At 45.8% G+C, this 17,942-nt stretch overlaps 1 protein-coding gene across 1 annotated transcript; it reads left to right on the plus strand.

Moving 5' to 3' along the window:
• Window positions 1–2,719: 2,719 nt before the first annotated feature.
• On the plus strand, window positions 2,720–17,823 carry pidd1 (p53-induced death domain protein 1). The gene is given in 18 exon segments (XM_048256069.1): window positions 2,720–2,869; window positions 3,330–4,054; window positions 4,057–4,309; window positions 4,774–5,187; window positions 5,961–6,097; window positions 6,165–6,179; window positions 6,599–6,645; window positions 7,419–7,620; window positions 7,978–8,127; window positions 8,848–9,021; window positions 9,211–9,358; window positions 10,956–11,091; window positions 11,290–11,440; window positions 12,729–12,852; window positions 13,184–13,299; window positions 13,507–13,614; window positions 15,130–15,332; window positions 17,470–17,823. Coding segments are annotated over 17 exon segments (3,117 nt in total). The 5' UTR covers window positions 2,720–2,869; window positions 3,330–3,550; the 3' UTR covers window positions 17,705–17,823.
• The last annotated feature ends 119 nt before the right edge of the window (window positions 17,824–17,942 follow it).

The following is a 17,942-nucleotide window of genomic DNA, read 5'->3' on the forward strand; positions in this document are numbered from 1 at the left end:
GAGGTGTTTGGATACTGATGAAGAGTTGTGTGTTTGGTGTTGTGTTTGGATACTGATGAAGAGTTGTGTGTTTGCTGTTGTGTTTGGATACTGATGAAGAGTTGTGTGTTTGCTGTTGTGTTTGGATACTAATGAAGAGTTGTGAGTTTGGTGAGGTGTTTGGATACTGATAAAGAGTTATGTGTTTGCTGTTGTGTTTGGATATGAAGAGTTGTGTGTTTGGTGTTGTGTTTGGATACTGATGAAGAGTTGTGAGTTTGGTGAGGTGTTTGGATTCTGATAAAGAGTTGTGTGTTTGCTGTTGTGTTTGGATACTGATGAAGAATTGTGTGTTTGCTGTTGTGTTTGGATACTGATGAAGAGTTGTGAGTTTGGTGAGGTGTTTGGATATGAAGAGTTGTGAGTTTGGTGAGGTGTTTGGATACTGATAAAGGATTGTGTGTTTGCTGCTGGGTTTGGATATGAAGAGTTGTGTGTTTGGTGTTGTGTTTGGATACTGATGAAGAGTTGTGTGTTTGGTGTTGTGTTTGGAAACTGATGAAGAGTTGTGTGTTTGGTGTTGTGTTTGGATACTGATAAAGAGTTGTGTGGGCAGACTGCACTCATGCCCCTCATCTTCCAATATCACTGTTACCATGACCACTGTGTAACAAAACTAATAATCACAATGAAACATCTTAGGAATATACATAATGCCTCTTCCACACGGCATGTAGCAGATGTAGACATAGACATTGATTCTTAGTAGCTTAGACGGACAGGTCTGAGGACAGAACGTTTTGTTCAAGCACAAATTTCTATTCCAAAACACCCACCTCTCTACGTATGACACAGTGTATATATGTACAAGTTTAAAAAGGGATAAAAAAGGGATACACGCATCCATGTTCTTGGGCCCTTGCTAGGCAGTTCCTGATACACTTTCATTTAGAACAGCATGCTGCTAGAGTGAATAAAAGTCATCAGTATATTGATCTGATGTTATAGACCTCTCTTGAGAAGTATTTTGCAATGGTTTGATATCATAGGCCATTTCATGCCTTCTGCTTTGGTCATTCCAGGCCTTCTGCGTGAAAGGTCAGGGCAGAGGACAGGCATATGGCCAGCAGGAGAGTGCAGCCTGGAAAGAAGCTTGAAATAGGATTCCAAATCCATTAGAGATGACTTCGGGTTGATGACACAGACACTATCTGGGATTATTTTGAATAATGTTAGCAAGGGGCACAAAAACATATATTTTAAATCCTACTTAACCAATGAAAGTTAGATGGCCGAAAGGTTTGCTTCCTCTGTTGCTATAAAAACATAGAAAAAAAGACAGTTTGGGAGTATGGCCATCTTTACTATTTTGGATTATTGCAACTTTTAGAAAATACACCCATTGAACAAAAACATGGAGAGTGTGGTGTCTTGTGAATAAGAAATCCTAGGTTGCTTAATGTCCATTCTGAAAAAAAAAAAAGACTTTGTACAGCACAGAGTGAGTGTAAGGGCTCAGTTATACTTGCTGACTATACTTAGCAAGCGTACGCGTATGCAACCTGCACCGTCCTGTTAATATACTTGCTGCATGGAACGCGACCAAACACATGATACTGCATCTTGCGCACGCGGGCTTAACAGGTGCGGTTTACAAAGAGGAAGCAGCACAGCCTCAGTGATGCAGAAATGTTATATGTAGTGATCCTTGTAACAGTTATATGTAGTGATCCTTGTAACAGTTGCTTGTAGCAGTTATATGTATAGTATCCTTGTAATCCTAATAACATCCTTGCCAGGTGTTAGCTACTATGAGGCGTTATCTCCTCGGAGGTCATGACCACTCTTTTTCACTGGCTTATGAATTCATCCCAGGGCTGAAGACCTCATTCTCATTACTCAGAACTTGGCAGCCATCAGAAGTTCACTACTGCCTCCTAGGGTTGACATGCTAAACCAGTGCTCTGTGTCTGGTGTTATTAGACGGGGCAAAATCTCCGTTTGATTAAGGTCACTACCAAACTTTTCTCAGTTGATCGCATAGTACTTTTTCGTGTGGAATCCATTTCTGCTTGGGACATTGTTGCATCAGAGATAACTTGTATTGAATAAATTAGCAGATATACTTGACTGCATCCAAATACGTACATGTACTTTGACTGTAGGAAAACAGAGCCATGTATTCTGGCCTCAACATAGCCTATTCAAATTTTATGAAGTGGTTATACAAAACGATGCGTTTTCATGTAATATTGTATACAGTATGCCATTTAGGAATACATGTTTATTGTCAATGAATGAATTCTTCTTTATAAGCAGATCTCAAACAAGAACAGTTTCTTATGAACTGTACACTACATATAACTGTTACATTGCTGTAATATATATATATATATATATATATATATATATATATATATATATATAAATTGTTCTTTAAATGTTGTTATATTAGAAATCTCCTCACTTTATTTAGTGATAAAACTGTTACTCAGCATTAATAATATTCATGTAATAATAATAATAATAATAATAATAATAATAAACATTATTACTAATTTTACAAAGGGGTATGAAAAGGCACCTAAAGGCACCTTTACCTTACTGGCTGCAAATGTCAAGCTACCCCAAACCTGCCTTTTAGCCAGGATGTTAATGGTGCACTGTCTCTTTAAGAAGTGTCCCGCCCTAGGTTGAAAGTTTCGCGGTCCATCTGATTCGTTGACAATATGGAGTTTTGTACAAAAACACTAGTGGATCGAGGAAGTCACTCCGGTTTGGACTGTAGCCTACTGTGGACTTTTCATAATTTTCGTCAACCAAACCTTTCAATTGAAGTTGAAAGTCGGAGTTAAAGAACACTTTTCGGACCACATCCAACACAATAACGGTAACATTAACAACTTTATCCAGCGATATGCTTTTAGTGTCAACATCTGACGTTGCTATGTATGCATTGATTTAACAGCTACATGGGCCCTTGCACTACATCAAGAGTTAGTTGGTCAGCGCAAACACAATTACTCTTAAGACAATAATGCATGTATTAACGATGTCTTTCGCTATTCATATGAGTATAATAAATGTTGAGTTGATACTGAGTTGAGTTAAACGAGTTTGCAGAACAGTGTGCAACCCTTAAATCCACCACCTGCATAGTCAGTCAGCCAGCCTAACCAAATAGATCACTTTGCTGTATAATGTTTTGTTATCTTGCTGGACATAGCTGATTGATTCATCCTCTTCGTTTCAACATGCCTGGTCTAGTTGACAGTTCACCTGCTGCGCTAACACTTTCGTGTCCAATTGACACTTCACTGATTTGCTAATTCGCACCTTCTGGGTTTCAGGAAACGTGCATGCCGTGCTTCCGCGGCTCGGGCCAGTCCAGACTCGCTTGCCCACACGAGTGACGGGCGGGGGAGGGAGGGAGGGAGGGGTGGATGGTCTCCGCGATGAAGAGGAAAAAGCACAGTGGAGAGGAGACAGAGGTCCCCAGACAAGATTGTGACACCTCCGCATCATCACACTCTCCATGCCGAGACAACCGCGCGTCTGAAGATAGGGGAGGATGGAGCGCGGAGGAAAGATAGAAGAGCAGAAGATTCAGGAGGAGGAGGAAGAGGAAGACGAGGAAGACAGGTGGTGTGGAGGAACAAACGGCAGAAGCAAAGGAACAAGGAACCAGGAAGAGAGAAAAGACGGGAGAGAGGATCAGGCCCCAGTAGGAGTCATGACCATCCAGTTCCCCAACGGAGAGGAACTCCCCATGGTGGATGGCCTGGACGGAGTGGGGGTCAACACAGACACGCCAGGAGGGACTGGGAGGACGCAGGATCATCATCTGGAGAAACCCATGAATCACCTGACTCTGGGAGAGAGAGATGGTGCGGTTGCCACGGAAAACGGACGCGATACGCCAGAGGACGTGGATGGTATTGGTGCCCTGTCCCTCTCGCGTCCACCCTCAGACACCTGGGCCCCATCCATCTCTGAAACACCACTCTCCTCCACCTCCCCAAACCTTATCCCTACTTTCTCTCTCTCCTCCTCCTCCCCCTCGTCTCTATCCACCACTCCGTCGCTGTCCCCCCCCCTCTCCCCCCACTTCCTGAGGGTACGGATGTGGGTGTGCTGCTGGCTGGGGGGCACCTGACACTGGACGTGTTTAAGGGGGGAGCGGCCGCACTGCCCAGCCTGTGGGACACTCAGCGGGAGCAGCTCAGGGAGGTGCAGTACCTCCGACTGGGCTCCGAGGACCAGGGGGCGCTAGAGAGTGCAGTGGTCGTGCTGCCCAATCTCACAGGGCTACGCTCTCTGGCCATCAGAGGTAGATATATACAGCAACTGTCACACATGCTTATACACACAGACACAACCGACACACATGCTTATACACAGACACAACCCACACACAGACACAACCGACACACACGTTGTAAATGAGTAAAAGCTTTGTGAATATGTGTAAGTGTTTAAGTTAGCAGGTGAATAGAGAGGAACTCTAGTCTCCCAGTGCTCTGGACAAAAACGTTGTTTTTAAATCTTTCTTGGTTCCTCCATCTTGTCCATGTGGGTTTTACCTGCAGTAACTGCATGTTACAACATTAATAGATGGTGTATGTGCAATGTTTTAAAACATTTGAAAGCATTTTTAAATGAGTCCAACAGATGCAGTTTGTTGACAGGTAAGCAGAGAGAGCTGACTATGCCCTGAACGTTGCTGGTTTAGTTTCTTTCTCCTCTCTCACGTTTCTTCTCCACCTTCCTCTCCCTCTCTCCTCCGACTTTAAGGTCATCGTTTCCATGACGCCCAGGGCGCGCCCATCCCTGGCCTTCTCTCGACCCTCCCCTCGCCCGTCTCCTCCCTCTCTCTCCTCGTCCACCTGGACCTGTCCTTCAATCAGCTCCCGTCCCTGCCGCTGTGCGTGCTGTCTCTGCCGGTGCTGGCGGAGCTGGTACTAAGCTACAACCGGATCTCCAGCCTGCCGGGGGAGCTTGTGGCGCTGGCGTCCCTGCGTAGGCTGCTCCTGCTGGGCAACCGGCTCCGCGCGCTGCCCCCCACGCTGGGCAGGCTCCAGGGGCTGCGCACGCTGGACGTGTCGGCCAATCAGCTACAGGCGCTGCCCGATGAGCTGGGTCAGATGAGCGGCCTGACAACGCTGGAGCTGTCGCAGAACCACCTCAAGGAGCTGCCTACGACCCTGGGTACACACACACACACACACACACACACACACACACACAGACACTCATACACACTCATACATACATACACTCACTCACTCACTCACTCACACACACACACGCACACACATACACTCACTCAAAAAACAGATACATACACACAATAGCCTCTTTTGCAGTCAGATTGAAATTCCGATTGAAGACGTCGGACTAGCTGTTTACATGGCACAAAAATCTAATCCGTTCAGATGTTATTACACTAATGCATTTAATCAGAATAGCCAAGTGACCAACTGCTTACAATACAAATCAGTCGGCGTCTGCTGTTCAGAATGTGGTATGCGCTTTTGTGTGAATGTATGTGTGTGTGTGTGTGTGTGTGGTAAATGTGAAGCTCACATGATCAGTCATTGTGTGTGCCCTAGGATTTGGGAAGGTTTATTTCAAAACCTTTTGGAGACACTGCAAGGCTTCATTAGTCATGTACTGGAAGGGAGAGAGGCTTAACAATAATTTTGGAGTTGTCAGTTGTCTCAGAAAATGATCATATGCTACGTTGGTTTTAGGTCTAAATAGGTGGCATCATAAGTGGCTGAGCTTTGGATGAGATGTTAAGATAAGACATGTAGTTGTTATAAAGCCAACTGTCATATTACAACACACACAACAACACACACACACACACACACATATATATATATATATATATATATATATATATATATATATATATATATATATATATATATATATAAGCATGTAATCTCAGTGATGATTAGCTCTTTCTCTCTCAGGTTCTCTGTCGTCTCTCCGGGAGCTGGTTCTCCATAGCAACGACTTGCGGAGTATTCCGGAATGTGTGCATGCCCTCCCTCACCTCTCACCGACCATGAACAACCCCACACAGCCCACATCTCCCCCAACCCTCCAGGTCAGCTGACTCTACATGATGAACTATGACCTCTATGACCTACTTGATGACCTTTTTGAAGTCATAGTCCTCACGAGATCCTGTATCAATACTGGTGCACACATACAGACACACACACACACACACACACACACAAAAAAGGAAGCTGTCATTCAAAGAATTCATTAAGGCCATAGGCTATGAGTATTCAGTGGAAGCGAGTTAACACATATTAATCATAATTACTGTACATCTAATTATCACAGGGCACTGTAGGAATGCTGTACAATACTGTGATGAGTGTCTGTGTGTGCGTGCGTGCATGATTAACTGAGTGAATGTGGTGTACGCTTTGTGTGAATGTATGTGTGTGTGTGTGTGTGTGGTAAATGTGTGTGTGTGTGTGTGTGTGTGTGTGTGTGTGTGTGTATGCGCTCACACATGCATTCATGTGACTTGTGTGTGTGCCCTAGGGTGGGATATTGTGTGTGTTTATTTCAAAATGTGTTCATTTCAGCTCAGGAAGACACTGCAATACCAGAGCTGCACTTAGGAATAAACCAGCACAGGTGCAGTATAATGTTAAACACCCATTCTACTCACACTTCAGGTGCAATGGATAAAGACAGGCTCAGCCTCATACTTACCACACAGACACACATACAGCTATTTCTGTGACATCTAAACACATCTAAGCACATTCTGGAAAGGTTGGACAGGCATGACTCTGTTTAGGCCTCAGAAGTCTTAGTTCTAGCCCTCCTGCTGGGAAGTAAAGACTCTCAGCTTCAGGATTTACAGCCTCAGGAGCAGTTAGCTTCCCAGGAGTTAGCCTCAGAAGCAGCTAGCTGCTAGATCTCAGCTTCAGGTACAAGAAGTTAGCCCTTAGAAGCAGCTAGCTGATAGCTCTCAGCTTCAGGTACAGGAAGTTAGCCTGAGCCTGAGAAGCATCTAGCTGCTAGCTCTCAGTGTCCTCCAGCCAGCTAAGTTCTCTCAGGTGCATGGTTAACATATTTACAGCACTCCAAAATAAGCTTGTAGTGCTTGTGAAAAAATGATTAATGAATGTATTACTCTGTTGGTAATTGTAATAATATTGGCTATTGGATCAAGATGACAGGCCAATCAAGACATTCATGTGGTGAATTTTTAAGTTAATACAGTTTGTAATGTGCTTTATGTTATGTTATGTTATGTACCTATGGGCCTTCTTTTCTTTTCTCTGATTGTCTACATTCTGTAAAGCGCCATGAGACATGTGTAATGTTTTGGCGCTCTATAAGTGAAATTAAATTGAAATTGAAATGTTCATTTATTTATTTAATTATTTGTTTTATATCAGATTTACTGTGACCACAGATGGATGTCACGTTTTCATCCCTGGAGGGGCGGAGCTCCTGTTTCCACGGCAATGTGTGGCATCTGTCACTAGGCTGAAGTGGGTGGAGCATAAACTGGACAGGAAGTGGGTGTGGTTAGAAGAGCATGACTTCCTAATGAGTCGCCCACTAGAGCTCCTCCCTCATGGCGTCTCTTTTGAGAAGGTGTGTGTGTGTGTGTGTGTGTGTGTTTCTTTGCTTGTATGCTTGTTCTAATGTTTGTTTGTGAATTATTGTAAGCGTTATTAGTGTAGTTTATGCTGCTATGGCCATGATGTTGTTCAGACTGTCTTTCTTAAGCTGCATCGTCTGTAATCACTGTATTAACTTCACATTCTGTGCTCTCTCACTGCTGGTATTTTGCAGTTTGAATGAGTCCACTACCTCCTCATCTCTCATTTTACCCCTTTTCTCTTTCCCCTCTCTCTCTCTCTCTCTATTCCACTCTCTGTCAACCTCTTCCCCGGATCTCCCTTCCTCTCTTTTCTTCTGCCTCTCTATATCCCTCTATTCCTGTGTCAGCCGGTGGAGGTGTGTGTTCCGTATCGGCGGGTGCGCCGAAGAGAGGTGGTGGTCCGCAGGTTTGACGGGCAGCAGTGGAGCACACTCCCCACTCTCACCAGGAGGGGGAGCCAGAGACACAGCAGCCAGCCAAGGGGACGCCCAGCAAGGGTAACACACACACACACACACACACACACACACACACACACACATTCATTACACTTATACAGACACAAATACGCACAAACACACATTCATTACAATAGACACAAATACACAGATTCATTAATAGAATACAGTTACAATCATTCGTACAAACTTACTTTAAAGGCACGCACATACAGTATAAGTATAAGTAAGTTTATATACTCTTTTGATCCCGTGAGGGAAATTTGGTCTCTGCGTTTATCCCAATCTGTGAATTAGTGAAACACACACAGGAGCAGTGAGCTGCCTGCTACAGCGGCGCTCGGGGACCAGTGAGGGGTTAGGTGCCTTGCTCAAGGGCACTTCAGCCGTGGATGTGGGCATGGGAGAGCAGTACTTAACCACTTCCCCCGCCGACATTTTTCCGACTGGGTGGGGGATCGAACCGGCAACCGGTTCGGGTTACAAACCCGAAGCCCGAACCAGTAGGCCACGGCTGCCCCAGTACTCTCACATACAGTCACACACATACACACTCTTCTTTCCCATGGCCCTTAGCTTCTCTTTTAGCTAGATAGATAGATAGATAGATAGATAGATAGATAGATAGATAGATAGATAGATACTTTATTGATCCCCAGGGGAAATTCAAGACTATCCCAATAATACTGTGAAAAGTTTCTGTGTGTATTTTCTCTTTCATACGTGTGTCTTCTTTTCTTTGTGTGTGTGTGTGTGTAGTTGGCCTGCTGTAATGTGAGGGAGTTCTCTTGGTTTGTTGCCGTGGCGAGGCTGGTGAGTGACAGTTGCTCTGTTTCACCAGAGGGGGCGCTACTGGTGTCCCGTGTCGATCCTGGCATCAAGCTCAGGTTTCCTCCAGAGGCCACCACACAGACACGCACAGTCACACTGCAGGTAAGAGTGTGTCTATGATGCTAACACACAGAACCACACACACACACACACACACACACACACATTCGCACTGTCACACTGCACGTAACAGTGTGTCTCTGAGACACACTTATTATTTATGATATGTATGGATTTTTTTTTGTGTTTGTGTGTGTGTGTGTGTGTGTGTGTGTGTGTGTGTGTGCTCAGGTCCTGCAGGTGGTGTTGTCTGAGGTGAGGGAGTTGAGTGGAGACCCTGATGCTCGGGCCTCCCCCCTCCTGCGTCTCTCCCAGACTCCCAGCATGCCTTTCCTCCAGCCAATCAGGGTGCAGATCCCCCTTCCACCTGGCCTCACTGGTAACACACCTCTCTTTTTTGACTCTGTCTCGCTTTTTCACTCACCATCTTTTTCACTCTCTTTGTTCCCCCCCTCCCTCTCTCTCTCTCTATTCTCTCTTTCTCTCTCTCTCTCTCTATTCTCTCTCTCTCACTGTCTGTCTGAGGAAATGTGTGATTATGAGAGAATGTTGGCCAGAGGCTGAGACTCGGGACTGTGTGTGTGTGTGTGCGTATGAGAGAGAGTGTACAGGACTCTGTACTCAGGTACTCATACACACAGGAAGAGACTAGCAGTGATGTCGTGACAAGAGATCAATAAATGTTAATGAAATTCAGCTTTATATATTATGAACTATATATGTACTATGGGGCTTAAGAGAATGAAGAGAGTGTGTATGAGGACTGAGTGGGCTGTTGGGCTTATGTGACTCAGCAGAGATAGTGTGTGTGTGTGTGTGTGTGTGTGTGTGTTGGAGGGTGAGCTGCGCAACAGACAGTGTTGTGACATGTGAGAAAAGGAGACGGTGTGTGTGGGCGCAAGAGAAAGAGAGTTTAGCTGTGTGGGCTGTAGAGTGTGTGTGTGTGTGTGTGTGTGTGTTTGGGAGTACCCAGTGCCCAAAATAAATCTCCTGATTATGATGGAAATCCACGTGAGGATAATAAATCCAACAAGAACACTCACCCGAAATGCTCTGTGTGTGTGTGTGTGTGTGTGTGTGTGGGCCCTATCTTGACAGTCTAAAATGCATGGTCACTGGCAAAAGGCTTATTTAAATTAAGTGGGATGTCCAGTCCACATTGGGAGTGTTTTCGTTTTCGGCGGGCAGTCATGGGTGTGTTTTGGGCCTAATATCATTTAAACCAATGAGAATGACATCTGTCATTTCCTTTAACAGCGTGCAGCGCAACTTCAAAGAATGCATAGGTATTTTAATAGTCAGCGGCGCATTTGAAGGAATCTGCTTGCGAGACCGTATGGAACTAGCTTGGCTAACGGCAAACCTCATCTCATTGAGATGGGGTCTGGGAACTACACATTCATTTTCTCGTATTTGAAACGTTGTTTACGAATGCCCAGAGCCGTTTATTGAGCGCTACGAATGTCTATCAAATACGTCTGTACGTAGCTCATAACCACTTCGGTGTGTCGTCATCGTCTTGCTGTCCCCCCTCTGTTCTGTGATTGGTTCCTTCGTTGAGGTGAAAACGAAGTCCATGGAATCCAGGCTGTCTAGCAGCATGAATAAAATCGCGCGCGTAAGGCAGCATGGGAAAACCCAGGCTAGTATGGAACAGTTATTCCACTAAACCATGCTTTACTAAAACCTAGCATAGTATAGCCTACACGCATTTGCACTTGTCTATTATTTGAACTCATTGGCAAAGTGAAACTAACTTCACCGTGGTGTCAGTCAATGACAAAACAGTTATACACAGTTAATTACTTTTACTATTGACTGACAATAGGTAACCATCGAAACCATAGCCTGGAAAAAGCAACACTTACCCCAATAACGCTTGAATGACTGAATAAAAAAAAACGTTTATCCCGCGAGGAGTTGCTTACATCTTGTGACAGTGCGTCTTCTATATTGATGTTTGTGTGTGTGTGTAGGTCACATGGTGGACATGTCAAAGCTGCACCTGTTGCACAGAGACTCAGCTTCACACTCCTGGAGTGACATCACAACACAGGTGTCCCTACAGATCACACACCTGTATGCCATCTTCACCATCACACACTTCTCCTGGTAAGGGATATGTCATCGACACATCGTGTGTGTGTGTGTGTGTGTCAGTGATGTAGAGTGTAAGGTCCGAACTGTGTGTGTGTGTGTGTGTTGTAGGTAGTGGCTGTGGTACTCTACCCAGAAGTGCATCAGTGGAGTTGTGTGGAAGGTCTAAAGTGTGTGTGTGTGTGTGTGTGTGTGTGTGTGTGTGTGTTGTAGGTACTGGCTGTGGTACTCTACCCAGAAGTGCATCAGTGGAGTGGTGCGTAAAGTGTATCACAGGTTGAAGCAGTTCCGCGTGCAGTTTCTGGCTCAGCAGAAGAAGAGTGATCCTCTTCAGGTGCTGCTACAGTGCCTTCCAGCCTGCAAGGTCAGTCTGTGTGTCTGTGTGTGTGTGTAAGTGTATGTGTGTGTGTATGAGAGAGAGAGAGAGAGAGACTATGTGTGTGTGTGTGTGTGTGTGTGTGTGTGTGTGTGTGTGTGTGTGTGTGTGTGTGTGTGTGTGTGTGTGTCTGCGTCTGTGTTTATCAGAGAGATGTGGTGTAGTTTAGGTCACATGCTCCAAATCAAAACATGCCCTGTGTCCCAGTTCTTGAGAAGGCCCTGCGCTAGGAAGTGTGTGTGTGTATGTGTGTGTGTGTGCGCCCGTGCGTGTGTGTGTGTGTGTGTGTGCGCGCACACAAACACGGTATGGTGTTTGTGTATGCGCACACACACACACACACACACACACACACACACACACAGTCCTGTATTAAGATGTATTAATAGTTGCATCTTGGCTAAAGTGTGCAGTATTTTTTCACACAGATCTGTCAGATCTTTTCTCGTGGGAGGATGGAGAATGCACTGCTTTAATGTCTGTTCTGGGTGGAGATCTCAATGCTGATACGAGTGAGTCAGAGGAGCTTTCCCCAGACGCTGCTGGTTAGCAGAGCGGTCATATCATATCTCCACTCTGTTGATAGCCATCCTCCCTAGAGCAGTTAGTCTTTGGATTACACTTAGCATCAGACGTCTCTGCTACAGCTAGTCTATGGGATAGAACTTAGCACCAGGCAATTCTGCTGCAGCTAGTCTTTGGGTTAGCACTTAGCATCAGATGTCTCTGCTGCAGCTAGTCTTTGGGTTAGCAGTTAGCAGGAGATGTCTCTGCTGCAGCTAGTCTTTGGGTTAGCAGTTAGCATCAGATGTCTCTGCTGCAGCTAGTCTTTGGGTTAGCAGTTAGTAGCAGATGTCTCTGCTGCAGCTAGTCTTTGGGTTAGCAGTTAGCACTAGATGTCTGTGCTGCAGCTAGTCTTTGTGTTAGCACCATTCTCTGTTGGATGTAGGGGTATCTGGGCCATAACTAATAACCTCCACACCAATCTCATGTTGCCATGGCAATGCCGAGTAACAGAGCCTGACCATTAAACTGTTTGTCTTGTCTGTGTGGGTGTGTGTTGATAATGTATGTATCTGTGTGTGTGTGTGTGTGTGTGTGTGTGTGTGTGTGTGTGTGTGTGTGTATTGTCTGGTGTACAGTATGTGTGTGTGTGTGACTATGTAATTTATATCCATATGTCTGGTTTGTGTGTGTATATGTATGTGTTTGTGCATGTGCATGACTGTAATTAACACCCATATGTCTGGTGTGTGTGTGTGTGTGTGTGCACCAGGTTGAGAGCAGACTGCAGTCTCTGTGTGAGGTGTATGATGGTCCCCAACCCTCTGATGTGTGTGACCTGCTGGAAGGGGAGCAGTTTTTCGCAGGTTTTGAGAGAGGCATCGACGTCAACGCAGGTCAGAACACACACACACACACACACACTTACATTAGGAGTAGCCTGCACACAGTCAATATAGAGGACCATCTGGAAGGGGACTAGTGTTTTATAGCCTCAACATCAGGCATCAACAGCATTGCAGGACTGAGAGACACCTCCACGTGTGTGCTGCTTCATTAAGATCACAATCCTCTGCTTGAGGCAAAGAGCTTTGAGTGAAATCTGTGAATGAATTAGCTTTGTGCTACACAAACACACTCTTTAGTATAAATGTGTGTGTGTTGTGAGTACAACACACACACTCACTCACACACTGACCTGTGCGTCTGGATGCTGCTGTGTTCCAGATCGGCCAGACTGCGTGGAGGGCCGCCTGGCCTTTGTGTTCTACTCCCACCTGAAGAACCTGAAGGAGGTGTTCATCTGCCCCAGCACGGGGCTAGAGGGGCCCATCAGGGGACAGGTATGAGCACAGAGGGGAAATAAGGAAAGATGAGACCGGGTACATAAGGGGCAGGAGAGCACAATTAAGAACATGACAGCTAATGACTGATATGTGTGTGTGTGTGTGTGTGCGTGTGTGTGACATTGTGTGAGTGTGGTTTTTTGTATCATTGTGTGTGTGTGTATTTTTTTGTATCATTGTGTGTGTGTGTGTGTGTGCGCGCAGGTGTCGTTCTATAGAGGCGAGGTGCCCAGCGATCTGCCTGTGGAGGTACTGAAGAAGAGGAAAGGTCATGACAGCCAGTGGATGGCCACACTGCCCATCAGGCTTCCGGTAACTTTTGACACTAATGAACTGTTCTCAACTTACATTTGTTAGTTATGTATTCGTTTTTGAACTGGCATGTTATTTATTTATTAGGTAGTATATAAGGTAGATGTATTGAGTACAGGGTCCCCACGGGTCATGGAATTCTACATCCTCCAGTAGCCTTCATAAGATTCATAAGATTCTCATCATCATCCATTTACACCAGTCATGTGCAGCATCCTCAGTAGTAACTAATGCGCACACACACACACACACACACACACACACACACACACACACACACACACACACAGCATGCACCTCAGAGCTAAGCATCAGCTTGGTCTAAATGTATCCCTGCTCTCTTGCCCCCACTGCTGCCCTCTCGTACCCCCTACACTAGTGAGGGGCAGATAGATGGGATTACCCTCAATCCTGACCCCTGAACCCTGACCTCAGCCAGAGACCTCACTCAACCCAAACCTAATCCTAATACCAGACTTAGCCCCCAGCGCTCTTCAAGAGGACCCTTTTGTGTGTGTGTTTGTGTTTGTGTGTGTTGTCAACTGTATTGTTCTCTGAGAAATGTGTGTGTGTGTGCAGAAATGTGGCTCTGGGGTTTCAGCACACATGCTCAGGGTTAAAGGATCTCTGTGGTGTCCAAGTCACCTTTTTCCACATTCAACAAATATTTGCTTTATTTGTGTAACATACAATGTTGTAAGAGATACCCGATTTCACTGGGCAACAGCATGCCAGGATCATGACAGTGGCTCTAATTCTTACTGGCTAAACACAAATCACCTCATCGTCTACATAAGCCCTTCCGATATTTGGTGAATGTGGTAATCTACTGTAATCTAATGTTGTCTGTTGTCTATCTATCTGACGAGGTGTATGGTGCAAGATTTGATTTCGAAAAGTATCAGTAAATATATCTATCTGTTTACAGACAGCACTTTCTGGGCAGCTGTGTTTGTGTGTGTGTGTGTCCTAGGAAGTAGGGCTGAGTGTGTGTGATGTTGCTAAGTTATCCCGCTTATTACAATAAACTCCACAGGATATGATTCTTTACATTTATTTGTTACTGTTTCTTCGTGGCTTTGGCAGAAACAAATAGTTCACACACGCTGAACTTGAATCAAACATTCTTTAGAACACAGCTGATCAACTGTCTGCTTTCACTTATGAATGAAGTTCCATTGCAAGAAGTAACCAGACTACTTCAAGTGAATGGAGCATTCTGCAGCATTATGAATAGCCGTGTAATAACAGGTAGATAAAGTGGTAATACCTGTTCATCTGCCTATTCACACAGTTTCTCTGTCTGGCTGTCTGTCTTTCTCTCTCTAACTCTTTCACACACTCACACTCACACTCACACTCACACGCACACGCACACACTCACACACTCTCACACTCTCACACACACACAATCACACTCACACACTCACACACACACACACACTCTCACACACACACAATCACACTCCACACACTCTCACACACACACACACACTCACTCACACACACTCACAGGCTCCAGGGTTCGAGGGTGGCAGCAGCAGTGTGTTTGCGGAGCGGGAGTATCCGCCGCTGAACCTGGGTGACCCGGAGAGCGGCTACCTGACGGAGACCAACCTACTGGGCATCTCGCTCCGCATTGGGCAAGACTGGCGTAACATTGGCATGAACCTGGGCATCAGCTACCATGAGCTGGACCGCATGCAGTACAAACACAGGTGGGCGCATGAAAGGGCCGTGCGGTCAGTTTAAATTGTGACTGACCAGCGATTATGAAAACAACATAATAGTCCCTTTTTAAATGATGCTCTCATTTTGTCTTGAGTTATACACCCAGCACACCCCTCTTCTTCACAGCCTAAACGGTTGTATAAATAGTCTTTTTTTTTTTTCATTTCTTTTTACATTTGCATTTCAGCTGTTAAAAAGAAAGCTGTTGGAAAGTTTACGATAGTGTATATATATAAGTATATATACTCTTGATCCCGTGAGGGAAATTTGGTCTGCATTTATCCCAATCCGTGAATTAGTAAACACTCAGCACACAGTGAACACACAGTGAGGTGTAGCACACACTAATCCCGGCGCAGTGAGCTGCCTGCAACAACAGCGGCGCTCGGGGAGCAGTGAGGGGTTAGGTGCCTTGCTCAGGGGCACTTCAGCCGTGCCTACTGGTCAGGGTTCGAACCAGCAACCCTCCGGTTACAAGTCCGAAGCGCTAACCAGTAGGCCACGGCTGCCCCTAAAGCAACGTGCCCCGTGTGAGGATAGATGGTCATTGAGTGATTGAGTAATATTGTTAAATAATCGTGATCTCAATATTGACCAAAATAATAGTGAGTAATATAAAAACATGACCAAGGGCATTATTGGGCATTATTAGCGATTGGGGGCGATGTGGACATGGGCACCCCTGCGTTCTTGGGCTTCAGCTAACTCAAGCTTGAGCTTGGGACATATTCAAGGGCATTTGGTTCTGTGCGCTGCATCACTGTATCGGGGCATGAGAGCATCAGAGATGTGAGGGCACAACGTGGGCATCAGCCACTGTTGATTTGGTCGGAAAAGTAGGACATTGGTGGCCATGAGCATGATGCATGATGATGGTGTGTGTGTGTGTTTGTGTGTGTGTGTGTGTGTGTGTGGTTGCGCGCACGTGTGTGTGTGTGAGAGAGTAGGGGTCTGTGTTTTGCACCAGATTCCACGGGTGTAAGATAGGGTCCTAGGGGTGTGTGTTTGTGTGTGTGTGTGAGAGAGAGAGAGAGAGAGTAGGGGTCTGTGTTTGGCACCAGATGCCACAGGTCTGATCTTTGCTCACAGCGCAAAGGTTCTCCGTATAGACCCTGGTGGGCATCAGAGAGAGAGGACACATTTAAGCACAGATGGCAGAGATCCCTTGAGCACAGCAGGGATGTTTAATATAGTCTGTGTGTGTGTGTCAGAATATGTAGAGTGTGTGTGTGTGTGTGTCTTTTTGTGTGTGAGTGTATGTAACAATCACTGGCACACGCCATCTTGAGTCACACTCCCAATTAAAACACTGGAATATGACCATAAGGTATAGGAGTAGAGAGTGTGTGTGTGTGTGTGTGTGTGGTAAAACACATGTCTGCACCCACATGCATGTTAATGTGTTTGACACACACATGCTGATGAGCAGGCCCATGTGTTGGGACTGGTGCAAAATCACATGAAGCTTGTGTTGTGTATGTGTGTCTGTGTGTGTGTTTTGTGTTTGTGTGGGTGTGAGAGTGAGACAGAGCGTGTGTGTGTGGGGGGGAGTGAGACAGAGACTGTGTGTGTGTGAGAGAGAGAAAGAGAGAGAGAGAGAGAGGATGAGAACAGGATGAGAATTTTGATTGTTTTAATCTCTGTCCTGCCAGTCATCGCTAAGCCATCTGGAACACTGCAGGAGATTAAATACACACACACACACACACACACACACACACACATATACACACACACACACACACACACACACACACACGTCTCTGTTCTTTTTTTTTCTTCTCACGGCCAGTTTTTTTTCTTTGCATGTCCTCAGATCAATCCTCTCTCTCTCTCTAGTGCTCTCTCTTTCTCATCTCCCTCTCTCTTTCCCTCCCTCCCTTCTTCTCTTTCCCTCTCCTTCTCTCTCCCTCTCTCTCTCTTTCTTGTCTCCTCTATCTCATTTTTCTCTCTATCCCTCTTTCTTTTTCCTCCTCAGTTTAATTTTATTGACATTAAATGACTTTCGATGTTGTCGAGCATGTCTACAAGTATGACTAAATTCAGAACCAAAAATAACAACTGATTATAATAACCCTCCTCCCTCTCCCCCCCTCCCTCCCAAACACACACACACACCCCTAGGCTTGACCTTGGCTCCCTGGTTCTGGAGATGCTCTTCCACTGGGCTCGTGCCCAGCAGGGCGAGGGGGCGGTGCCTCGGCTGATTGATGCCATGCTGGACAGCGGGAGGCGGGACTTAGCGGAGGAAGTGGAGGAGATCGTGAGCGTGGGCAAGAGGAAGTACCAGGCCTCTCTGAAGAGGGTGGGGCTTCAAGAGGAAGTGCCCAGCACTGGCGAAACACAGCCCTCTACATGACGCAGGAAGAGGAGGAAGAGGAGTAGTGGACTCTCCTGTCGTCTCTCTTCCCCCTCTGGCATCCTCTCCCTCTCCTCTTTTCCTCTCTCCTCCCCCTCTCCTCTCATCTCTCCTCCCTCCTCTCCTTCACTCTTCTCTTCCCCCTCTACTCTCTCTGCTCCACCTCTTTCCCCTCTCCTCTTCTCTCTTCCCCTTCTCCTCTCCTTCACTCCTCTCTTCCCCCTCTCCTCTCTCTCCT

This window comes from Alosa alosa, chromosome 11 (genome assembly GCF_017589495.1).
Source record: "Alosa alosa isolate M-15738 ecotype Scorff River chromosome 11, AALO_Geno_1.1, whole genome shotgun sequence".
In the NCBI taxonomy this organism is placed as follows: domain Eukaryota; kingdom Metazoa; phylum Chordata; class Actinopteri; order Clupeiformes; family Clupeidae; genus Alosa; species Alosa alosa.